At 46.7% G+C, this 26,476-nt stretch overlaps 1 protein-coding gene across 2 annotated transcripts in view; it reads left to right on the top strand.

Annotated features, from left to right (window-relative positions):
* EDC4 (enhancer of mRNA decapping 4) overlaps positions 1–26,476 on the top strand; it is a 1,121,437-nt gene that overhangs the window by 527,444 nt on the left and 567,517 nt on the right. For both annotated transcript variants that reach the window (XM_063945256.1, XM_063945257.1), the window contains one exon: positions 1,196–1,284. In XM_063945256.1, coding sequence (XP_063801326.1) covers positions 1,196–1,284 — 89 coding nt within the window. The remainder of the gene's footprint in view (positions 1–1,195; positions 1,285–26,476) is intronic.

Raw genomic sequence — 26,476 nt, 5'->3', positions numbered from 1 at the left:
CCTACTCTACACCCCGATGTTAATCCTTGTGGAGCCCAGTGTACCTCACAGAGATTTAACATTGGTAAATTCTTATCATAAATCTAATTTTTTCAGGTGTGTATGTATACAGGAAAAACTCTCTCCTGTTAGCGTTAGCACTTCAATAATTCTTCTTTTATCATTTATCAGGATAATTCAGTTTTCTCTCTTAGAGGCTGCTGCAGAGACCATTTTAACAAGAATAACAATAGATAGCACTTTTCAAACATCATCAGCACCCTTCTTTTTATATATATTTTTGTATTTTTTTCAGAACCCTGACACTCCCTTCCCTGAGCCTAACTCTCCCCCCGCAACCTCAAGCTAACATCCAGACGATATTTTTTTTATTAATTGTGCGGGCATATAAAAAATTGGTGATCTCAAATTTTGTATAGCAGCCTTGAGAAAAATAGTGTTACCTCACAACTAACCACAGATAAACACAATACAAAGACATTTTTTTTCTCAATTTAGCTCATACAACATATACAATGAATAAATTAATCTTACTCCAATAAATTCATGAATGTGGTGATTCCAAGTCCTTCTCTAAATGGTGGATTAGTTCTTAGTCCACAACCATAAATGCATAGGTGAAGGTTTCCAAATGGATTTTCAATCTCAAAAAAAAGAGAGAAATAATCTAGTGCAACATTGTCTGAACAAATTAACAGAAATGTTTTATTACATAAAACTCACAATAAAAACATAATCACAAGTATGTAACCACATTCTGTGGATAGGGATCGCAATGGTTCATATTCCACTATATATTGTGAGTTGTATGTAATAAAACATTTCTGTTCATTTGTTCAGACAACGTTGCAGTAGATTATTTCTCTCTTTTTTTGAGATTGAAAATCCATTTGGAAACCTTCACCTATGTATTTATGGTTGTGGACTAAGAACTAATCCACCATTTAGAGAAGGACTTGGAATCACCTCATTTATGAATTTATTGGAGTAAGATTAATCTATTCATTGTATATTTTGCATGCGGCAAGTTGAGAATTTTTTTTTTCTTTTTATTGTGTGGGCATATTACATAAACAGATATGTTTTTAGTTAATCTGTATGAATAGATGCATTGAGAGTTTGAGTTGGGAGTGCAGAAATATGAAAATCGTTGATGGCAAGAAGTGAGTTGATTTTATATATACATGTGTTTTAGGGCTCTGCAAGATGTGCAGATAAGGTTTAAGCCTCATCGGAGTCTGGAGTCAGCTGTCATTACTTCAAAAGGAACAAATGAAGATTTTGGTATGGTCTTTCTTTCATATTCATTTGATAATTGACTAGATATGAAAATTATACTTGTCTTCATTGGGCTTTCAGCTTTAATCAAATAGTTTTAGATTAATTTGTTGAATATATTTAAAAAAAACTAAATGTTTTAATCATATTAAAAAGCATTTCTGGAAAAAAACAACAACCACTCAGCGCTAGCAGAGTTTCACGTCACCTGACGTGCTAAGTGGACTGTTTAGCACGACTGCAGCAAAGATGTAAGAGAGCATCCTTTTTTTTCTCAGGGTTTTTGTGACATTATAAATTTGTCTGTCCAATAAATATTATCCCTATATACAGTAGAACCATGTAGGCTCTACAGGGATTACTCTACCCCTGACTTTAGTTTTATAGTTTCCCTAGATATGGTAAAATTCTTTCCTAACCACTGATCCAATTAGTCTCTCTGAAGGCTTCAAAAGTCCAGCAATAGCAATGTTATCAAAAATATTTTTTTTTCTGTAAACATCAGTTACATGCATTGTGTACAATAAGGTTTTGCAATCAATAGAGAAAAATAATTTACATAAACTTCAGTATTGTCATTGAAGTGATCATTAAACTACTTTGGGGGTATTCAATTAGCCACAATAATTTCCTGCATCTAACAGGATAGCCACCAGCGTACCAATTTGCCCTGATAGCTGTCACTTATTGGGGATTGGTTTCGCCTGCCTGAGTCAGGCAAAGTCAAATCCCAATACGATTAACACCGCCCTGCGCAGGTAGGTTGTTGGGTCAACAATGCTATTGAAGCCTGGGCAGAACTGTCCACAAGCTTGCAAGGGGGTCTCTCTGCTGAGGAAATGATCCCTCTAGCTGAACACATCCGTGTATCTGCCACCTATCTGGAGGTAACATCCAAGGATGTCTGCACCCTCGGCAGTCTAATTTCTGCCTTGGCAATATCTGCATGAGGATCTCTTAGGCTACATCAGTGTCAGGCGGATGCGGAATCCAAAAGGGCGGTAGTGACACTTGCCTTTACGGACATATCTTTATTGGTGCAGGGCTGGAAAAATAAGAATGTACTCACCGGTAATTATGTTTCTCATAGTCCGTAGTGGATGCTGGGGACTCCGTAAGGACCATGGGGATTAGCGGCTCCACAGGAGACTGGGCACAACTACAAAGAAAGCTTTAGACTACTGGTGTGCACTGGCTCCTCCCACTAAGACCCTCCTCCAGACCTCAGTTAGGATACTGTGCCCGGAAGAGCTGACACAATTAGGAAGGATTTTGAATCCCGGGTAAGACTCATACCAGCCACACCAATCACACCGTATAACTCGTGATACAATACCCAGTTAACAGCATGATAACAACTGAGCCTCTCAACAGATAGCTCAACAATAACCCTTTAGTTAAGCAATAACTATATACAAGTATTGCAGACAATCCGCACTTGGGATGGGCGCCCAGCATCCACTACGGACTATAAGAAATAGAATTACCGGTGAGTAAATTCTTATTTTCTCTAACGTCCTAAGTGGATGCTGGGGACTCCGTAAGGACCATGGGGATTATACCAAAGCTCCCAAATGGGCGGGAGAGTGCGGATGACTCTGCAGCACCGAATGAGAGAACTCGGTGTTCAACCGCCATGCCGTCAAACGCAGCCGCGGTAAGTCTTGGAACAGACAGGGTCCCTGCTGCAGCAGGTCCTGTCTGAGCGGAAGAGGCCATGGGTCCTCTGACATCATTTCTTGAAGTTCCGGATACCACGCTCTTCTTGGCCAATCCGGAACAATGAGTATAGTTCTTACTCCTCTTCTCCTTATTATCCTCAGTACCTTTGGTATGAGAGGAAGAGGAGGGAACACATAAACCGATCGGTACACCCACGGTGTTACCAGAGCGTCCACAGCTATCGCCTGCGGGTCTCTTGACCTGGCGCAATATTTTTCTAGCTTTTTGTTTAGGCAGGACACCATCATGTCCACCTGTGGTTTTTCCCACTGGTTTACAATCATTTGAATGAATTCTGGATGAAGTCCCCACTCTCCCGGGTGGAGGTCGTGCCTGCTGAGGAAGTCTGCTTCCCAGTTGTCCACTCCCGGAATGAACACTGCTGACAGTGCTAACACGTGATTTTCCGCCCATCAGAGAATCCTTGTGGCTTCTGCCATCGCCGTCCTGCTTCTCGTGCCGCCCTGTCGATTTACATGGGCGACTGCCGTGATGTTGTCTGACTGGATCAGTACCGGCTGGTTTTGAAGCAGGGGTTTTGCCTGACTTAGGGCATTGTATATGGCCCTTAGTTCCAGAATATTTATGTGCAGGGAAGTCTCCTGACTTGTCCATAGTCCTTGGAAGTTTCTTCCCTGTGTGACTGCTCCCCAGCCTCGAAGGCTGGCATCCGTGGTCACCAGGACCCAGTCCTGTATGCCGAATCTGCGGCCCTCTTGAAGATGAGCACTCTGCAGCCACCACAACAGAGACACCCTTGTCCTTGGAGACAGGGTTATCAGACGATGCATCTGAAGATGCGATCCGGACCACTTGTCCAACAGGTCCCACTGAAAGATTCTTGCATGAAACCTGCCGAATGGAATCGCTTCGTAGGAAGCTACCATTTTTCCCAGGATCCGCGTGCAGTGATGCACCGACACCTGTTTTGGTTTTAGGAGGCCTCTGACTAGAGATGACAGCTCCTTGGCCTTCTCCTCCGGGAGAAACACTTTTCTCTGACGTCCTAGTGGATGCTGGGAACTCCGTAAGGACCATGGGGAATAGCGGCTCCGCAGGAGACTGGGCACAAAAGTAAAGCTTTAGGACTACCTGGTGTGCACTGGCTCCTCCCCCTATGACCCTCCTCCAAGCCTCAGTTAGATTTTTGTGCCCGGCCGAGAAGGGTGCACACTAGGTGCTCTCCTGAGCTTCTTAGTGAAAGTTTAGTTTTAGGTTTTTTATTTTCAGTGAGACCTGCTGGCAACAGGCTCACTGCATCGAGGGACTAAGGGGAGAAGAAGCGAACCTGCCTGCTTGCAGCCAGCTTGGGCTTCTTAGGCTACTGGACACCATTAGCTCCAGAGGGACCGAACACAAGCCCAGCCTCGGAGCTCGGTCCCAGAGCCGCGCCGCCGGCCCCCTTACAGAGCCAGAAGCAAGAAGAGGTCCGGAAAAATCGGCGGCAGAAGACATCAGTCTTCAACAAGGTAGCGCACAGCACTGCAGCTGTGCGCCATTGTTACTCAGGCACACTTCACACTTCGGTCACTGAGGGTGCAGGGCGCTAGGGGGGGGGGCGCCCTGAGCAGCAATGTAAACACCTTGGCTGGCATAAATACACCACATATAACCCCCAGGGCTATATGGATGTATTTTAACCCCTGCCAGAACTCACCAAAAAGCGGGAAAAAAGGCTGCCGAGAAGGGGGCGGAGCCTATCTCCTCAGCACACGGGCGCCATTTTCCATCACAGCTCCGCTGGAAGGACGTCTCCCTGACTCTCCCCTGCAGTCCTGCACTACAGAAAAGGGTAAAAAAGAGAGGGGGGCACTAATTTGGCGCAGTTTTGATACTAACAGCAGCTATAAAGGGAAAAGCACATTTTATAGTGGTATTCCTGTCTATATATAGCGCTCTGGTGTGTGCTGGCATACTCTCCCTCTGTCTCCCCGAAGGGCTAGTGGGGTCCTGTCCTCTATCAGAGCATTCCCTGTGTGTGTGCGGTGTGTCGGTACGATTGCGTCGACATGTTTGAGGAGGAAAATGAGATGGAGGCGGAGCAATTGCCTATTATAGAGTTGTCACCCCCTAGGGAGTCGACACCTGAGTGGCTGAGCTTATGGAAGGAATTGCGTGACAGTGTCAGTTCTTTACGAAAGACAGTTGACGACTTGAGACAGCCGGCTACTCAGCTTGTGCCTGTCCAGGGGTCTCAAACGCCATCAGGGGCTTTAAAACGCCCGTTACCTCAAATGGCAGACACAGACACGGATACTGACTCCAGTGTCGATGATGAGGAGACAAACATGACTTCCAGTAGGGCCACACGTTACATGATTGCAGCAATTAAAAATGTATTGCATATCTCTGATAATACAAGTACCACTAAAAAGGGTATTATGTTTGGTGAGAAAAAACTGCCTGTAGTTTTTCCTGTATCCGAGGAATTAAATGAAGTGTGTGATGAGGCGTGGGTTTCCCCCGATAAAAAACTGATAATTCCTAAAAGGTTATTGGCATCATACCCTTTCCCGCCAGAGGATAGGGCACGTGGGGAAACACCCCCTAGGGTGGATAAAGCGCTCACACGCTTGTCTAAAACAGGTAGCACTACGCTCTCCTGATACGGCCTCCCTAAAGGAACCTGCCGATAGAAAGCAGGAGAATATCCTAAAATGTATATACACTCACACGGGTGTTATACTGCGACCAGCAATCGCCTCAGCCTGGATGTGCAGTGCGGGCGTGGCGTGGTCGGATTCCCTGACTGAAAATATTGATACCCTAGATAGGGACAGTATATTACTGACTATAGAGCATTTGAAAGATGCATTTTTATATATGCGTGATGCACAGAGGGATATTTGCCGACTGGCATCAAGAGTTAGCGCGCTGTCCATTTCTGCAAGAAGAGATTTATGGACGCGGCAGTGGTCATTTGATGCGGATTCTAAAAGGCACATGGAAGTATTGCCTTATAAGGGGGAGGAGTTATTTGGGGTAGGTCTATCAGACCTGGTAGCCACGGCAACTGCTGGAAAATCCACAATTTTACCCCAGGTAGCTTCTCAACCTAAGAAGACGCCGTATTATCAGGCGCAGTCCTTTCGGCCCCATAAGGGCAAGCGGGCAAAAGGCGCCTCATTTCTGCCCCGTGGCAGAGGGAGAGGAAAAAGGCTGCAGCAAACAGCCAGTTCCCAGGAACAAAAGCCCTCTCCCGCCTCCGCAAAGTCCTCAGCATGACGCTGGGGCTTTACAAGCGGACTCAGGCACGGTGGGGGCCCGTCTCAAGAAATTCGAGACGTCTCCCCCTCGCCGTTTCATAAAGTCTGCTTACCGACGTCTCCCTCAGACAGGGAGGCGGTATTGCAAGCCATTCACAGGCTGTATTCCCAGCAGGTGATAATCAAGGTACCCCTCCTGCAACAGGGAAAGGGGTACTATTCCACACTATTTGTGGTACCGAAGCCGGACGGCTCGGTGAGACCAATTTTAAATCTAAAATCCTTGAACACTTACATACAAAGGTTCAAATTCAAGATGGAGTCACTCAGAGCAGTGATTGCAAACCTGGAAGAAGGGGACTATATGGTCTCTCTGGACATCAAAGATGCTTACCTACATGTCCCAATTTACCCTTCTCCAAGGGTACCTCAGGTTTGTGGTACAGAACTGTCACTATCAGTTTCAGACGCTGCCGTTTGGATTGTCCACGGCACCCCGGGTCTTTACCAAGGTAATGGCCGAAATGATGATACTCCTTCGAAAGAAGGGAGTGTTAGTTATCCCTTACTTGGACGATCTCCTGATAAGGGCAAGATCCAGAGAACAGTTGGAAGTCGTGGTAGCACTATCTCAGATAGTGCTGCGGCAGCACGGTTGGATTCTCAATATTCCAAAATCGCAGCTGATCCCGACGACACGCCTGCTATTCCTAGGGATGATCCTGGACACAGTCCAGAAAAAGGTGTTTTCTCCCGGAGGAGAAAGCCAGGGAGTTATCCGAACTAGTCAGAAACCTCCTAAAACCAGGCCAAGTGTCAGTGCATCAGTGCACAAGGGTCCTGGGAAAAATGGTGGCTTCCTACGAAGCAATTCCATTCGGCAGATTCCACGCAAGAACTTTCCAGTGGGACCTGCTGGACAAATGGTCCGGATCACATCTTCAGATGCATCAGCGGATAACCCTGTCACCAAAGACAAGGGTGTCTCTCCTGTGGTGGTTTGCAGAGTGCTCATCTTCTAGAGGGCCGCAGATTCGGCATTCAGGACTGGGTCCTGGTGACCACGGATGCCAGCCTGCGAGGCTGGGGAGCACTCACACAGGGAATAAATTTCCAGGGCTTGTGGTCAAGCCTGGAGACATCACTTCACATAAATATTTTGGAGCTAAGGGCCATTTACAATGCCCTAAGCCAAGCAAAACCTCTGCTTCAAGGTCAGCCGGTGCGGATCCAGTCGGAAAACATCACGGCGGTCGCCCACGTAAACAGACAGGGCGGCACAAGAAGCAGGAGGGCAATGGCAGAAGCTGCAAGGATTTTTCGCTGGGCGGAAAATCATGTGATAGCATTGTCAGCAGTGTTCATTCCGGGAGTGGACAACTGGGAAGCAGACTTCCTCAGCAGGCACGACCTCCACCCGGGAGAGTGGGGACTTCACCCAGAAGTCTTCCACATGATTGTAAACCATTGGGAAAAACCAAAGGTGGACATGATGGCGTCCCGCCTAAACAAAAAATTGGACAGGTATTGCGCCAGGTCAAGGGACCCTCAGGCAATAGCTGTGGACGCTCTGGTAACACCGTGGGGGTACCAGTCAGTGTATGTGTTCCCTCCTCTTCCTCTCATACCAAAAGTACTGAGAATTATAAGACGGAGGGGAGTAAGAACTATACTCGTGGCTCCGGATTGGCCAAGAAGGACTTGGTACCCAGAACTTCAAGAGATGCTCACTGCGGACCCGTGGCCTCTACCTCTAAGAAGGGACCTGCTCCAGCAAGGACCCTGTCTATTCCAAGACTTACCGCGGCTGCGTTTGACGGCAGGGCGGTTGACCGCCGGATCCTGAAGGAAAAAGGCATTCCGGATGAAGTCATCCCTACCCTGATCAAGCCAGGAAGGATGTAACCGCAAGCATTATCACCGCATTTGGCGAAAATATGTTGCGTGGTGCGAGGCCAGTAAGGCCCCGATGGAGGAATTTCAACTAGGTCGATTCCTGCATTTCCTGTAAACAGGAGTGTCTATGGGCCTAAAATTGGGGTCCATTAAGGTTCAAATTTCGGCCCTGTCAATTTTCTTCCAGAAAGAACTAGCTTCAGTTCCTGAAGTTCAGACGTTTGTAAAAGGGGTACTGCATATACAGCCTCCTTTTGTGCCTCCAGTGGCACCTTGGGGATCTCAATGTAGTTTTGGGGTACCTAAAGTCACATTGGTTTGAACCACTTGAATCTGTGGAGTTAAAATATCTCACATGGAAAGTGGTCATGTGGTTGGCCCTAGCCTCGGCCAGGCGCGTGTCAGAATTGGCGGGCTTTATCCTGTAAAAGCCCTTATCTGATCTTCCATTCAGACAGGGCGGAATTGAGGACTCGTCCTCATTTTCTCCCTAAGGGGTTTCAGTGTTTCATCTGAACCAACCTATTGTGGTACCTGCGGCTACTAGTGACTTGGAGGACTCCAAGTTGTTGGACGTAGTCAGGGCCTTGAAAATATATGTTTCCAGGACGGCTGGAGTCAGGAAATCTGACTCGCTGTTTATCCTGTATGCACCCAACAAGCTGGGTGCTCCTGCTTCTAAGCAGACTATTGCTCGTTGGATTTGTAGTACAATTCAGCTTGCACATTCTGTGGCAGGCCTGCCACAGCCAAAAATCTGTAAAAGCCCATTCCACAAGGAAGGTGGGTTCATCTTGGGCGGCTGCCCGAGGGGTCTCGGCGTTACAACTTTGCCGAGCAGCTACTTGGTCAGGGGCAAACACGTTTGCAAAATTCTACAAATTTGATACCCTGGCTGAGGAGGACCTGGAGTTCTCTCATTCGGTGCTGCAGAGTCATCCGCCCGTTTGGGAGCTTTGGTATAATCCTCATGGTCCTTACGGAGTTCCCAGCATCCACTAGGACGTCAGAGAAAATAAGAATTTACTTACCGATAATTCTATTTCTCGTAGTCCGTAGTGGATGCTGGGCGCCCATCCCAAGTGCGGATTGTCTGCAATACTTGTACATAGTTATTGTTACAAAAATCGGGTTATTATTGTTGTGAGCCATCCTTCCAGAGGCTCCTCTGTTATCATGCTGTTAACTGGGTTCAGATCACAGGTTATACGGTGTGATTGGTGTGGCTGGTATGAGTCTTACCAGGGATTCAAAATCCTTCCTTATTGTGTACGCTCGTCCGGGCACAGTATCCTAACTGAGGCTTGGAGGAGGGTCATAAGGGGGAGGAGCCAGTGCACACCAGGTAGTCCTAAAGCTTTACTTTTGTGCCCAGTCTCCTGCGGAGCCGCTATTCCCCATGGTCCTTACGGAGTTCCCAGCATCCACTACGGACTACGAGAAATAGAATTATCGGTAAGTAAATTCTTATTTTCTCTGTTCTGTGTCCAGAACCATCCCTAGGAACAGCAGGCGTGTCGTAGGGACCAGCTGTGACTTTGGAATGTTTAGAATCCAGCCGTGCTGTTGCAGCACTTCCCGAGATAGTGCTACCCCTACCAATAACTGTTCTCTGGACCTCGCCTTTATCAGGAGATCGTCCAAGTACGGGATAATTAAAACTCCCTTCCTTCGAAGGAGTATCATCATTTCCGCCATTACCTTGGTAAAGACCCTCGGAGCCGTGGAGAGACCGAACGGCAACGTCTGGAATTGGTAATGACAATCTTGTACCACAAACCTGAGGTACTCCTGGTGAGGATGGTAAATGGGGACATGTAGGTAAGCATCCTTGATGTCCAGCGATACCATGTAATCTCCCTCGTCCAGGCTCGCAATAACCGCCCTGAGCGATTCCATCTTGAACTTGAATTTTTTTATATATGTGTTCAAGGATTTCAAATTTAAAATGGGTCTCACCGAACCGTCCGGTTTCGGTACCACAAACATTGTGGAATAGTAACCCCTTCCTTGTTGAAGTAGGGGCACCTTTACTATCACTTGTTGTGAATACAGCTTTTGAATTGCCTGTAACACTGCCTCCCTGCCTGAGGGAGTGGTTGGCAAGGCAGATTTGAGGAAACGGCGGGGGGAGACGTCTCAAATTCCAGTTTGTACCCCTGAGATACTATTTGAAGGATCCAGGGATCCACCCGTGAGCGAGCCTACTGCTTGCTGAAATGCTTGAGACGGGCCCCCACCGTACCTGGCTCTGCCTGTGGAGCCCCAGCATCATGCTGTGGACTTTGAGGAAGCGGGGGAGGACTTTTGCTCCTGGGAACTGGCTGTATGTTGCAGCTTTTTCCCTCTACCTCTGCCTCTGGGCAGAAAGGACGCACCTTTAACCCGCTTGCCCCTATTGGGCCGAAAGGACTGTACCTGATAATACGGTGCTTTCTTTGGTTGTGAGGGAACATGGGGCAAAAATGTAGACTTCCCAGCTGTTGCTGTGTAAACGAGGTCCGAGAGACCATCCCCGAACAATTCCTCACCCTTATAAGGCAGAACTTCCATGTGTCGTTTGGAATCTGCATCACCTGTCCACTGCCGAGTCTTTCTAGGTGCTCAGGAGAGCCTCTAGTGTGCATCCAGCTCGGCCGGGCACAAGAATCTAACTGAGGTCGGGAGGAGGGTCTTAGTGGGAGGAGCCAGTGCACACCAGTAGTCTAAAGCTTTCTTTGTAGTTGTGCCCAGTCTCCTGCGGAGCAGCTAATCCCCATGGTCCTTACGGAGTCCCCAGCATCCACTTAGGACGTTAGAGAAAATGGATTTACCAGGTAAATGGAGGTAAGCTTCTCAGAGGTCGTACACAGGAGCTTCCTTTTGGTCTGTTTGTGCACCCTCCAAATTCAGAGGCCGTTCCAGGGGAGGTGCTGCAGCTCCCCGGGTTCCAGAGGTCGTGGCAGAGGAGCAGTGCACTCCACCCACCAGGACATTAAGTCCACCAACCAGCCCAGTGCATGAGAGGCTTCCCTCTCACCTGGTAGCTTGTTTGCGAGATTACAGGGACGTTTGGACAGAGTCCTGTTCAGATGCCTGGCTTCTGGACCTCATTATCCAGGGGTACAAAATATATTTCCAAATCGAACCACCTCACCTGTACTTTACCACAGGTTTGACAGGTGTGTTGTACTATCAGCAAACACCTGGCTGCAAGGGTGTTGGTCCCAGTCCCCACACATAAGCAGAAACAGGGCTTCTACTCAAACCTTGTTCATTGTGCTGAAACCGGACAGATCGGCCAGTCCAATTTTGAATTTGAAGGATCTCAATTCTTTTTTGAGAGTACTCAAATTCCAGATGGAGTCTCTTCCATCGGTTATAGCAGGACAGAAACAAAACGAGTTTATCGTGTCCTTAGACATCAAGTTCACTTACCTGCACATTCCCATTTTGCCTCCGCACCAGGCGTTTCTCAGATTCGCCATTTGGGACTCTCACCTCCAATTCCAGACTTTGCAGTAAGGCCGGTCCTCTGCTCCCAGGGTGTTCACGAAGATCATGACCATCATGATAGCTCTACTTCGGAGACAAGGGGTTACAATTGTCCCTTATCTTGACGATCTTTTCCTGACTGCTCATTCCAAGGGCCAGTTACTTCAAAAAAATCGAAGTGACTCACAGAAATGCGCACACGCCATGTTGGTAATCTTAATTCCAGGTGTAGAAAATTTGGAGGCTAATTATCTCAGGTGCCAGGACGTTCACCAGGTGTATTGTGCTCTCCATCCTCAGATATTCCGACAGCTAGTCCATCGGTGGGGTCTTCCACAGATCGACCTCATGACATCCCAGCACATTCACTAACTGCTGCTATACTGCTCTCGGATGATATACCCAACAGCAATGCAGTGAAGGTCTCACGACACCATGGTAGTTCTAATTTGTCTGTTTCCACCATTTCCTCTATTGCCTTGTCTACTGCAGCGCATAAAGAGAGAAGAAGCCAAAGTGCTACTAATATCTCCGGACTGGCCTCGCAGAGCCTGGTACTCCAGCCTATGTTTTCTGATGATAGACTATCAGTGGCCACTACCGCTGCAAGAAGATCTCGTACAACAGGGTCCTTTCATCTATTCGGACTTAAGGCGACTGTTTGGCTGTTGAAAAGGCCATTTTAAGACAGAAGGGTATTTCTTCAGCTGTGATCCCTTCCATGCTTCAAGCTCGGTAGGAGGTCACTTCTAGACATTACCATCTGAAAGGTCTATACGGCTTGGGGTGAACAGTGTGTTGCTCCTCCTACAGTTTTCAAGTTGGCCAGACTCTTTCTTTTCCTGCAGATGGACATAATGGATCTACACATCTGAGTGGATAATTTTCACCTTTAAATTAAATCTCTGTGATCAGTGATCCATTGCGTAGAGACTGACCTATATTTGCCCTCACTGCAGGTCATAATTTTCTCTTCTATTGCAGTCAAATATGATCACTGTCAAACAACTCCTCCAGTTTCCACCAACAACTTTTCAGTGATGGCGATTTTAGTGCACTAAACAGTTACAGATGTCTCCACGCTCATTGTGGCTACATCTAGGTGCATTTGCGCCTCGTTTGCCACGACTGCACACACTTCTAAGGCGCACATAGCCACTCACACGCCGCATACATAGTGAGTGGGGTGGTAAAAGACACAGCCCAGCACGGCTAGATGCAAGCGTTCTTAGACACGCTGGGAGTGCACGTCCCAGTAAACGCTGGCTATATAGTGTAGTTGCACTTTGCTTTGGAGTGTATAGTTTACAAATACTGTGTAGTGATACACCTGTTTCTCTGACGTCCTACTGGATGCTGGGGACTCCGAAAGGACCATGGGGAATAGCGGCTCCGCAGGAGACTGGGCACAAAAGTAAAAGCTTTAGGACTAGCTGGTGTGCACTGGCTCCTCCCCCTATGACCCTCCTCCAAGCCTCAGTTAGATTTTTGTGCCCGAACGAGAAGGGTGCAATCTAGGTGGCTCTCCTGAGCTGCTTAGAGTAAAAGTTTAAATTAGGTTTTTTATTTTCAGTGAGTCCTGCTGGCAACAGGCTCACTGCATCGAGGGACTAAGGGGAGAAGAAGCGAACTCACCTGCGTGCAGAGTGGATTGGGCTTCTTAGGCTACTGGACATTAGCTCCAGAGGGACGATCACAGGCCCAGCCATGGATGGGTCCCAGAGCCGCGCCGCCGTCCCCCTCACAGAGCCAGAAGAGCAGAAGAGGTCCGGAAAATCGGCGGCAGAAGACGTCCTGTCTTCAATAAGGTAGCGCACAGCACCGCAGCTGTGCGCCATTGCTCTCAGCACACTTCACACTCCGGTCACTGAGGGTGCAGGGCGCTAGGGGGGGGCGCCCTGAGACGCAATAAAAATACCTTAGATGGCAAAAAATACATCACATATAGCTCCTGGGCTATATGGATGCATTTAACCCCTGCCAGAATACATAGAAAAACGGGAGATAAGGCCGCCGATAAGGGGGCGGAGCCTATCTCCTCAGCACACTGGCGCCATTTTCCCTCACAGCTCCGTTGGAGGGAAGCTCCCTCGCTCTCCCCTGCAGTCACTACACTACAGAAAGGGTTAAAAAAGAGAGGGGGGGCACTGATTACGCGCAGTATTAAAGATACAACCGCTATAAGGGGAAAAACACTTATATAAGGTTATCCCTGTATATATATAGCGTTCTGGTGTGTGCTGGCAAACTCTCCCTCTGTCTCCCCAAAGGGCTAGTGGGGTCCTGTCCTCTACCAGAGCATTCCCTGTGTGTGTGCTGTATGTTGGTACGTTTGTGTCGACATGTATGAGGAGAAAAATGATGTGGAGACGGAGCAGATTGCCTGTAATAGTGATGTCACCCCCTAGGGGTTCGACACCTGAGTGGATGAACTGTTGGAAGGAATTATGTGACAGTGTCAGCTCTGTATAAAAGACAGTGGTTGACATGAGACAGCCGGCTACTCAGCTTGTGCCTGTCCAGACGTCTCATAGGCCGTCAGGGGCTCTAAAGCGCCCGTTACCTCAGATGGCAGATATAGACGCCGACACGGATACTGACTCCAGTGTCGACGGTGAAGAGACAAATGTGACTTCCAGTAGGGCCACATGTTACATGATTGAGGCAATGAAAAATGTTTTACACATTTCTGATAAACGAGTACCACCAAAAAAGGGTATTATGTTCGGTGAGGAAAAACTACCTGTAGTTTTCCTGAATCTGAGAAATTAAATGAGGTGTGTGATGATGCGTGGGTTTCCCCCGATAACAACTGATAATTTCTAAAATGTTATTGGCATTATATCCTTTCCCGCCAGAGGTTAGGGTGCGTTGGGAAACACCCCCTAGGGTGGATAAAGCGCTCACACGCTTGTAAGGGCTCTACCCTCTCCTGAGATGACTGCCCTTAAGGATCCTGCTGATAGAAAGCAGGAGGGTATCCTAAAATGTATTTACACACATACTGGTGTTATACTGCGACCAGCAATCACCTCAGCCTGGATGTGCAGTGCTGGGTTGGCGTGGTCGGATTCCCTGACTGAAAATATTGATACCCTAGATAGGGACAGTATATTTTTGCCTATAGAGCATTTAAAAGATGCATTTCTATATATGCGTGATGCACAGCGGAATATTTGCCGACTGGCATCAAGTCTAAGTGCGTTGTCCATTTCTACCAGTAGAGGGTTATGGACACGTCAGTGGTCAGGTGATGCGTATTCCAAACGGCATTTGGAAGTATTGCCTTAATAAGGGGAGGAGTTATTTGGGGTCGGTCTTTCAGACCTGGTGGCCACGGCAACAGCTGGGAAATCCACGTTTGTACCCCAGGTCGCCTCTCAACATGAGAAGACGCCGTATTATCAGGTGCAGTCTTTTCGTGGACAAGCGGGCAAAAGGTTCCTCATTTCTGCCCGTGACAGAGGCAGAGGAAAAGGGCTGCAGAAATCAGCCAGTTCCCAGGAACAGAAACCCTCTCCCGCCTCTGCCAAGCCCTCAGTATGACGCTGGGGCTTTACAAGCAGAATCAGGCACGGTGGGGGCCCGTCTTAATGAATTTCAGCGCGCAGTGGGCTCACTCGCAAGTAGACCCCTGGATCCTTCAGGTGATATCTCAGGGGTACAAATTGGAATTCGAGACGTCTCCCCCTCGCCGTTTCCTAAAGTCGGCTTTACCGAGGTCTCCTTCTGACAGGGAGACAGTTTTGGAAGCCATTCACAAGCTGTATTCCCAGCAGGTGATAATCAAGGTACCCCTCCTGCAACAGGGAACGGGGTATTATTCCACACTGTTGTGGTACCGAAGCCGGACGGCTCGGTGAGACCGATTCTAACTCTAAAATCTTTGAACACTTACATACAGAGGTTCAAATTCAAGATTGAGTCACTCAGAGCAGTGATTGCGAACCTGGAAGAAGGGGACTACATGATGTCTCGGGACATCAAGGATGCTTACCTTCATGTCCAAATTTACCCTTCTCACCAAGGGTACCTCAGGTTTATGGTACAGAACTGTCACTATCAGTTCAGACGCTGCCGTATGGATGGTCCACGGCACCCCGGGTCTTTACCAAGGTAGTGGCCGAAATGATGATATTCCTTCGAAGGAAGGGAATTTTAGTTATCCCTTACTTGGACGATTCCCTGATAAGGGTAAGATCCAGGGAACAGTTGGAGGTCGGTGTAGCACTATCTCAGGTAGTGTTGCGGCAGCACGATTGGATTCTCAATATTCCAAAATCGCAGCTGGTTCCGACGACTCGTCTTCTGTTCCTAGGGATGATCCTGGACACAGTCCAGAAAAAGGTGTTTCTCCCGGAGGAGAAAGCCAGGGAGTGTTCCGAGCTAGTCAGGAACCTCCTAAAACCGAGCTAAGTCTCAGTGCATCAATGCACAAGGGTTCTGGAAAAAATGGTGGCTTCCTACGAAGCAATCCCATTCGGCAGATTCCACGCAAGAACTTTCCAGTGGGACCTGCTGGACAAATGGTCCGGGTCGCATCTTCAGATGCATCAGCGGATAACCCTGTCACCAAGAACAAGGGTGTCCCTCCTGTGGTGGTTGCAGAGTGCTCATCTTCTAGAGGGCCACAGATTCGGCATTCAGGACTGGGTCCTGGTGACCACGGATGCCAGCCTGCGAGGCTGGGGAGCAGTCACACAGGGAATGATTTTCCAGGGCTTATGGTCAAGCCTGGAGACATCACTTCACATAAATATCCTGAAGCTAAGGGCCATTTACAATGCTCTAAGCTTAGCAAGACCTCTGCTTCAAGGTCAGCCGGTGTTGATCCAGTCGGACAACATCACAGCAGTCACCCACGTAAACAGACAGGGTGGCACAAGAAGCAGGAGGGTAATGGCAGAAGCTGCAAGGATTCTTCGCTGGGCGGAAAATCATGTGATAGCACTGTCAGCAATTCCGGGAGTGGACAACTGGGAAGCAGACTTCCTCAGCAGACACGACTTCCACCCGGGAGAGTGGGGACTTCACCCAGAAGTCTTCCACATGATTATAAACCGTTGGGAAAAACTCGACAGGTATTGCGCCAGGTCAAGGGACCCTCAGGCAATAGCTGTAGACGCTCTGGTAACACCGTGGGTGTACCAGTCAGTGTATGTGTTCCCTCATCTGCCTCTCATACCCAAGGTACTCAGATTGATAAGATGGAGAGTAGTAAGCACTATATTCGTGGCTCCGGATTGGCCAAGAAGGACTTGGTAACCGGAACTTCAAAAGATGCTCACGGAGGATCCGTGGCCTCTACCTCTAAGAAGCGACCTGCTTCAGCAGGGACCCTGTCTGTTCCAAGACTTACCGCGACTGCGTTTGACGGCATGGCGATTGAACGCCGGATCCTGAAGGAAAAAAGGCATTCCGGATGAGGTCATCCCTATCCTGATCAAAGCCAGGAAGGATGTAACCGCAAAACATTATCACCGCATTTGGCGAAAATATGTTGCGTGGTGCGAGGCCAGTAAGGCCCGACGGAGGAAATTCAACTGGGTCGATTCCTACATTTCCTGCAAACAGGAGTGTCTATGGGCCTGAAAATGGGGGTCCATTAAGGTTCAAATTTCGGCCCTGTCAATTTTCTTCCAAAAAGAACTAGCTTCAGTCCCTGAAGTTCAGACGTTGTAAAAGGGGTACTGCATATACAGCCTCCTTTTGTGCCTCCAGTGGCACCTTGGGATCTCAATGTAGTTTTTGGGTTCCAAAAAGTCACATTGGTTTGAACCACTTAAATCTGTGGAGTTAAAATATCTCACATGGAAAGTGGTCATGCTGTTGGCCCTGGCCTGGGCCAGGCGCGTGTCAGAATTGGCGGCTTTATCCTGTAAAAGCCCTTATCTGATTTTCCATTCGGACAGGGCGGAATTGAGGACTCGTCCTCAGTTTCTCCCTAAGGTGGTTTCAGCGTTTCACCTGAACCAACCTATTGTGGTGCCTGCGGCTACTAGGGACTTGGAGGACTCCAAGTTGCTAGACGTTGTCAGGGCCCTGAAAATATGTTTCCAGGACGGCTGGAGTCAGAAAATCTGACTCGCTGTTTATCCTGTATGCACCCAACAAGCTGGGTGCTCCTGCTTCTAGGCAGACTATTGCTCGTTGGATTTGTAGTACAATTCAGCTTGCACATTCTGTGGCAGGCCTGCCACGGCCAAAAATCTGTAAATGCCCACTCCACAAGGAAGATGGGCTCATCTTGGGCGGCTGCCCGAGGGGTCTCGGCTTTACAACTTTGCCGAGCAGCTACTTGGTCAGGAGCAAATACGTTTGTAAAATTCTACAAAATTGATACCCTGGCTGAGGAGGACCTGGAGTTCTCTCAATTGGTGCTGCAGAGTCATCCGCACTCTCCCGCCCGTTTGGGAGCTTTGGTATAATCCCCATGGTCCTTTCGGAGTCCCCAGCATCCACTAGGACGTCAGAGAAAATAAGAATTTACTTACCAATAATTCTATTTCTCATAGTCCGTAGTGGATGCTGGGCGCCCATCCCAAGTGCGGATTGTCTGCAATACTTGTACATAGTTACAAAAATCGGGTTATTATTGTTGTGAGCCATCTTTTCAGAGGCTCCTCTGTTATCATGCTGTTAACTGGGTTCAGATCACAGGTTGTACGGTGTGATTGGTGTGGCTGGTATGAGTCTTACCCGGGATTCAAAATCCTTCCTTTATTGTGTACGCTCGTCCGGGCACAGTATCCTAATTGAGGCTTGGAGGAGGGTCATAGGGGGAGGAGCCAGTGCACACCAGCTAGTCCTAAAGCTTTTACTTTTGTGCCCAGTCTCCTGCGGAGCCGCTATTCCCCATGGTCCTTTCGGAGTCCCCAGCATCCACTACGGACTATGAGAAATAGAATTATCGGTAAGTAAATTCTTATTATGTTGATCATATATTATTTTGTCATTCTGTAATATGAATGATGATTCAACTTCACAGTTAATAAAGCACCAAAATCAGACAGTTCAAGTATTTTAAATTTGCTTCTTAATCCTGACTTTTAGAAGTCTCACCTAATATTTTGGCAGCACAAACTCTACTGATCTTAATCACAATGGTACTGTTAGTGCCTAGTCTGTCTAAATTGTTGTGAAAAAAGTTGTTGTGCATGATCGTCTGCACTTTCGAGACCTTTCAGTATGCCAGTTTCCACTAAAGTGGAATTTGTGTAAAATGCTCCAAATCTGAACGTGATGCTCAGCATCCATATCCTCTTTGTTTTCTCGTTCTGTCCAACAGCATTAGTCAATCTCTCCTTTTGTGGCAGTTTTCAGGTTATCTCCTTTCATTCCAGTTTGGGTCATTGTGACTAGTAATGCAAGACTCCTAGCATTGGTTACCTTAAAATTACTTCTGCTTCAACGCCTCTAGTCAATCTGTCCTGGCGGGCCAGCCAGTTTGTATTTAGTTTGGCAATGCCATGGTGGTGGTGTCTGCAAATGATCAGTGAAGCACAAAAAATGCGACAATAATGGCGGATGATGAATCCTTCCTGATTAGAGACCTTTGTGCATGCTCTCTCAGATGTACAGGCAGTGTGAAAATTAGAAAGCTAACTTCCTCAACTAAACTATTTTTCTCATGGGAGGAGTGGTCTCTCATTAAAGATGATTTCCAACAATCTGTTCAGAAGTGGGGCCTTTCCACATGTGGATCTTATGGGCTTTACAAACAGCTTCAAGGTTCCACAGTTTTGTGCGGGATCCTAGGGAGCTGCTGCCTTTTGCAGATACCATGAGCTTTCCGTGAGTTTTTCATATTGCCTGATGCCAGGCAAACTGTTGCTGCCTTTTGATCAACTACAGCTACAGTATGGCCTAACATACTGTATACAGCTTATTATTCATACCTCCAAATTGCTCATTGGACTTGAGACATGAGCAGATGGAATAATGTTTTATATTTACCTGATATTCATATTCGGAATAAAATAACGTTTCACTTACCCAACTAATATATAACTTTTTGGTACCAATACACACAAGTTAAGTCAAAAGATAAATTGGTAACACAAATTAGATGGGAAACAGATTTACAGTGTGTTTTTAACCCTTCACACTATCTACATGATCTCTACAAAAATGTCTAGATGTACGAGCCACCTAGAAATGCACTTTAAACTTTTACAAAGCTTGTATCTTACTCCGACTAAACTACATACAATGTGACCTTCAAGTTCAAAATTTTGCTGTAGACAGTACTCACAAGAGGGCTCTCTTATACATATATGTTGGGATTGTCCAAATATACATAATTACTGGAAATAATTTTTTTAATTATCTAAGGTAATACTGCTTGATGAAAATCCAAACCCAGTTCCTGCCTTATTAACTGGTTGCCCCCAAATATTCCATGAAAAGAGGACTATATAACAGGACACATTTTTGTTTTGGCTATAACCATTGTGGCTAAACTTTGGAAATCTCCTATCCCTCCTAATAGGTTAAAAGTGATAGACAAAATACAGTATAACTACGAAATGGAGACATAATGTATATGTCCCCACATATGCCGATCCCCAACTCATATGGCAAACATAGAAATGAATCAAGGGCATACGTGGATACAAGACATATGAATAGGAGACATTTTTTTGAAATTTACCAGTTTGATAACAACAAGAACTGGGGGAAAGGTCCCGGTCAGGTGGTATAAATCGATTTGTTAAAAGTATAGTACCTTGAAAAGATAAGACTGTAATTATTTATTGGTCTAGGGACATTTCTTTCAATTGTCTAGATAAAGAATACCCTACAGTGCATCACTCTTTTAAGACATATTATACAGACATGTATGTTACATAAGTCAGTTTAAGGACACACTTAATTCTCTCTTTCTTGGTTTTTCTTTTTAGTCACCCCTTTTTTCTCTAGCATCCATAAGGGATATTGGGGACACATTAGTATGATGGGTATAAACAGGGTCCAAAGGAGTCTGTCCACTTAAAATTTCTTTCACTGGGTGTGTTGGTTCCTCCCCTCTATGCCCCCTCCCACAGGCAGTTTAGAAAAAGGTGCCCTTAGGAGAGGATACACACACTGCTAGCTCCAGCATTTTTCTTAATTTCCTTTTAAACTTTTGTTTATTTCGGTATGCTGTTTCAGCAACAGCATACCTGCGCCATGGGAGTTAGGGGACGGGACGGTCACCAGCCTCTTGAGGGGAAAAGCCGCTTTCCCGCTGCAGGACTACCGTCCTTAGGGGTTGTTTGTTCAGCGGGGCACTGCACCTTGGCTGTCACAACCGCAGCACGCCGCACACCCCTAACAAAGCCTGAAGGTGATCTTCAGTGGTGAATACACACCGGGGGCCCCACTAGGGCGGTCCCCCAGTTATTGGTGTGGCAGACACGCGGGTGAGGCGTCTGGGTCCTTCATGGGGGCGACCCGCTATAGCTTCTGCGTGAGACTGGCTAGAGGTGGCTGTAAGAAACATTTATGTGAAGCTACAGCACGGTTAGGAGACGGGTCCAGGATCCTTTACGTGACCAGTGTAGTCAGTCCTCACAAAATGCTTAGGACCCTGAGGGGGGTGGGAAAACACGAGCCCACCTGGCTGGGGGCTATCAAATCTAGGATGTCTGATATGTCATCTCAGCTCACTGCAGATGCCAACAAAACAGAAGAACTGCATAAAGCACTAGCAGATCTAGCTGCCAAGGCTGATGTTCCCCATCCTCCCTGTCTAATACAGGTGCACACAAACATGCTTTACCTGCGCTTCTGTCGGATTCTTATGATGATATACAGGATGATGGGGACGGTGTAGATCCCTTAAGTGTGGGTTCCACTCCTACACAGGATATTGAACCCCTCATTTTAGCTATAAGGGATGTACTAAAGCTCCACCTAGAGGACACTGCTAATCAGCAGTCATTTTTTCTCCCTCAATACAAACTGTCACATTTCCTGATTCTATAGAGTTAGATGATTTATTTAAGCTAGCCTGAAAGAATCCAGATAAGAAATATCAAGTGTCAAAACTGTTTTTGCATACTTTCCCTTTTGCACCTGAGGGTATGAAATTCTGGGAAGAATCTCTGGCTGTAGACATTTCTGTCTCTCGCCTCTCTAAGAAGGCGGTACTCCCAGCTCCGGGCTGCTTTAAGGTAAAGGAACCGGGGGATGGGAAAATTGAAGCTAAAATAAGCCTTACCAGCTTTGGAAAATATGTGGGTTACACTAATACAGGCTATCACAAAGTCAGTCCAGTCCCAAGTTATTGTTTCAGTTCCCCTGCAACAACGAGGACTAGGTTATTACTCCAGTCTGTTCGTTATGCCAAAACCAGACGGGTCTGTGAGACCAATTTTGAAACTAAAGTCCTTGAACCCTTACCTGAAGGTTTTCAAATTCAAGATGGAATCTTTGAGAGCAGTGATCGCAGGCCTAGAACGTCAGGAATTTCTAGTGTCCCTGGATATCAAGGATGCCTACCTCCATATCTTAATCTGGCCTACCATGCCTATCTGCGGTTCGTCCTGCTGGTCAATCACTACCAGTTCCAGGTATTACCCTTTGGCTGTCTACAGCGCTGAGGGTGTTCACGAAGGTGATTACAGAAATGGTGTTCCAACTCAGGATCCAGGGGTCAACATGGTTCTTTACCTGGACGAACTCTTGATAAAAGTGAATTCCTGGGAGCTCCTACTGCTCCATATAGATCACACTATACACCTTCTGTCACACCAAATGTGGATCCTCAATCTACAGAAGTCACACCTGGAACCGTCTCAGCGGCTCCTGTTTCTGGGAATGCTCTTGATACTGTTGCACAGAAAGTGTTCCTCCCAGAGGACAAAGTGAGAACCCTGCAGGAGACGGTTTGCATGGTTCTCCGTCCCACTCGGGTTTCCATTCATCTTTTCATACGATTGTTGGGAAAGATGGTTGCCTAGTACGAGGCCATTCAGAATGGCCAGTTCCATGCCATGCCCTTTCAACTGGACATCCTGAACAAATGGTCCGGTTCTCCTCTTCAGATGCACCGGATGATTCAATTATCACCTCTGTCAAGGATTTCACTGATGTGGAGGCTGCAGTCTACCAATTTCCAGGAAGGTCGACGCTTCAGGATTCAGGATTGGGTCCACACGATAGGTGCAAGGCTGGGGGGGCTGACACCCAAGGCAGGTGGTCTGCCCAAGAGGCCTTATTTCCGATCGACACCTTGAACTTTGAGCTATATACAATGATCTGCTTCTGGCCTCCCTTCTGCTCCGGGATTAGGCAATCCAGGTCCTGTCGGACAACGCCATGGAGGGACAAAAAGAGCCTGCATGTGAGAAGTATCAATAATACTTTTCTGGGCGGAAATAAATGCAAGATCACTGCTTGCAATCTTCAATCCAGGAGAGGACAACTGGGAAACACCACGATCTCCACCCAGGGGAGTAGTGTCTACATCCTCAGGTGTTTCAACAGATCATCGACCGGTGGGGTTGCCCCCAGATCAACATGAGGGTGTCTAGCCTCAACAAGAAACTTTGCTGCTATTGCTTGCGGACCAGAGACTTTCAGGTGTTCACAGTGGGTGCACTGACGTCAACTTTTCCTTACCAGCTGGTCTACGTATTCCCTCCGGTTCCATTGATCCCAAAGGTGCTCAACAGATTCCGGCATCAAGGAGTGCAAACCATTCTGCTTGCCCCGGATTGGCACCGGAGAGCGTGGTATGCAGATCTTCTCGACATGTCAATCAAAGACCCTTGGCCTCTACCACTCAGAAGAGATTTTCTTTAACAAGGACCGTTTGTCTACCCGGACTTACGGCAGCTTTGTTTGACGGTATGGCGGTTGAGCGGAACATCTTAGCTCACAAGTGCCTTTCCAAAAAGGTTATTGCTACCATGGTTCAGGCCAGGAAACCGGTGACGTCAAAACTCTATCATCCTATCTAGAGGAGATATGTCTCTTGATCCGAGAAACACAAGTATCTGCCTACAGAGTTTCACTTGGGACGTTTCCTGCAGGCTGGTGTGGACAAAGGCTTTGTCTGGGTTCCATTAAGGTCCAGATTTCAGCCCTTTTCATTTTCTTCCAGAAGAAATGGACAGTGTTGCCAGAAGTACAGACCTTCTTGCAAGGGGTACTCCATATACAACCTCCTTTTGTGCCACCAACGGCACCATGGGATTTGGATGTAGTGTTGATATTTCTACTGTCCTCCTGGTTTGAACCTCTGATGACGGTAGAAGACACATGCCTTGTGTGGAAGACAGTGATGTTACTGGCCCTGGCTTCTGCTCAACATGTCTCGGAATTGGGGCTTTATCATATAAAAGTCCGTTATTGGTCTTTTACGAGGAACGAGCGGAGCTCCGGACTAGACAGCAGTTTCTGCCGAAGGCTGTCTCCACGTTTCATCTGAATCAACCTATTGTGGTTCCGTCCTTTTCTGGCGAATCTTAAAGATCTAGGTCAGGGCTGGCCAAACCGGTCCTCGAGATCTACCAACAGTCCATGTTTTCAAGTCCTCCTGGAGATCTGTAGAATTGTCAGTTAGGAATGAATGCCGCACATCTTAATTAGTAATGACTACACCTGAGCACCAGCTAGGTGGTCTGGAAAATGTGAACTGTTAGTAGATCTTGAGGACTGGTTTGGCCAGCCCTGATCTAGGTTAAGCGTACAGCTCGAATCAGAAAGATGGATTCCATGTTTGTGCCCTATGAAGCGCAGAAGAAAGATTGCCCTACTTCAAAGCAGCCATTGCTCGTTGGATTCGGCTTACTATCCACCAGGCCTATGTGTCGGCAGCCTTTCCTGTTCCAACGTCGCTGAAGACCCACTCTACTAGATCGGTGGGCTCCTCCTGGGCGGCTGCCCGTGGAGTCTCAGCCTTGCAACTGTGCTGATCTGCTACCTGGTCGGGGAGGAACACCTTTGTGAACTTCTACAAGTTTGATACCCTGGCCAAAGAGGATACCCTGTTTAGGCAGGCAGTGCTGCAGATGTCTCAGCACGTTCCCACCCGTTTTGGAAACTTTGGGACATCCCGATCATACTAATGTGTCCCCAATATCCCTTATGTATGCTAGCGAAAATAGGATTTAAATACCTATCTGTAAATCTTTTCTCATGGTACATAAGGGATATTGGGCGCCCGCCTCTTTATGGTGACTTTCTGCAGATTCCCTGTTATGTGTTACCTGTTTAGCCGTTGCTATTATGTTGCCAGACATTTCTTGCCTATTTGTGTTATGGTGTGCTGGTGTATAAAAAATAAAGTATAAACATGTATAGTTTAATAGATGTACAATTCAGGAATAGAGCTTATGTACTGTTGTCTTTTCAAATGCTGTAAGGGTAATCAAGTATAGTTAAGCATGTGATAAAAAATAAATGTGATTAAAATGTTTAATACTTATCTGAGTTCAGTATAGTGTAGAATGGGACTCCCTTCTCCACATCTGATGTAAATTATGTTTAACTCTTGCATTTGCAATTTGCACCCATCACCAAATACACACACAAATGTCCCAAGGTCCTTCTTTTTGAAGTATGTAGGGTTTGTTAACACACACCTTAACCACTCACCCATGGAAGCCAGCTGTAGCAGCATCAGTACCTGTTGGGAATGTGATGTTAAGCGTGCACTTTATACCACATAGGGTGTACAATACAATGTCATACATAGTCATCAATAGCGACTTAAGAGTGTATTGCAGCTGAGTGGCCTAACACAGGTGAGGGGGAGAGCTCAGAGCAACACATAAAGTGGAGTTGTGTATTTTCACAATATTGAACCTGAAATGATCTCTTTCTGAATAGCTTTGTGTGTGTTTTTATAACACGCTCCTTTACATCAGCAGTTTATGGATGGTCTCGGTAAAAGATGGAATACAGTTTCCAAATTGGTTTAGCGTTTTGTTAGCAAACACAGGACCCACACACCTAATTATTGGATTCTTTAATACAAAGTCAACTGAAGCTTTGCATTCATGACCAATCACTGTTCAGTACTACTGTATATTGTAATGAATGATTGGTTCCATCTGCCAATCGGCAGGTGTCTCTACAGAAGCTTTGTTGGCTATTTGACACATTCACTGTGCAGTTTATGAAAAGTGACATCTGGTGGACAGAAAGTTGTATTACAGTGTCCATCTTTTCCAGTGCCTCCGTACGTTACTTAACATTATGTTACATTATGCGACATACAGATGGAGCCACAATTATCTTGACTTCTCTGCTGCACCTAGACACACCATGGTTTATTAGCATAAGCCCTTCATCTATTGTTCTCAGCTGCAATACAATACAGAGAGAACAATACATCAGGGTATTAATTCATTACTACAGGGGATTAAGTCCGACTGCTCTGGCTCAATTAATCCTATTAAAGGCCAAGCTATAGATGGCTCAATCTGTAGAACGCCATGCAGTGGCAAGGCGTGACTAGCAAGGATGACGTATGGAGCAAGGATGTAGCAGGACACGTCTGTACACAATTTTTTTTTTTTAAATTTATACTTACAGTATCAGAAAAGCATATTAGAAAGACATAAAAATGTCAGTTTCACAAGTCCTAAAATTTGGTTCAGACTATACTGTGTCTTTCAAATGTTGGAGCTGCTTCCAAAGACGCAAAGCATCCAGCACATATCTTTGAATCTTGACTTATTGAGGGAATTATATCTTTATGACATGCTAAGAAAGATTTCCATTGTAATGGATTTATTTTACAGCAATTTATATAGCTTTTCCTATCATTCAAGTACTGTACGATGTCTATGCACAAAGACTGGCGTATAGCTGAAGTAGTGCCTATATTCAAAAAGGGAAGTAAAGCTGAACCAGTTAATTATAGACCAGTTAGTCTTGCATCTGTAGTGGGGAAAGTATTGGAA

Source organism: Pseudophryne corroboree, chromosome 11 (genome assembly GCF_028390025.1).
Source record: "Pseudophryne corroboree isolate aPseCor3 chromosome 11, aPseCor3.hap2, whole genome shotgun sequence".
NCBI lineage: Eukaryota > Metazoa > Chordata > Amphibia > Anura > Myobatrachidae > Pseudophryne > Pseudophryne corroboree.
Note: the sequence above shows the minus strand (reverse complement) of the source record. Positions and strands in the feature narration are given on the sequence as shown.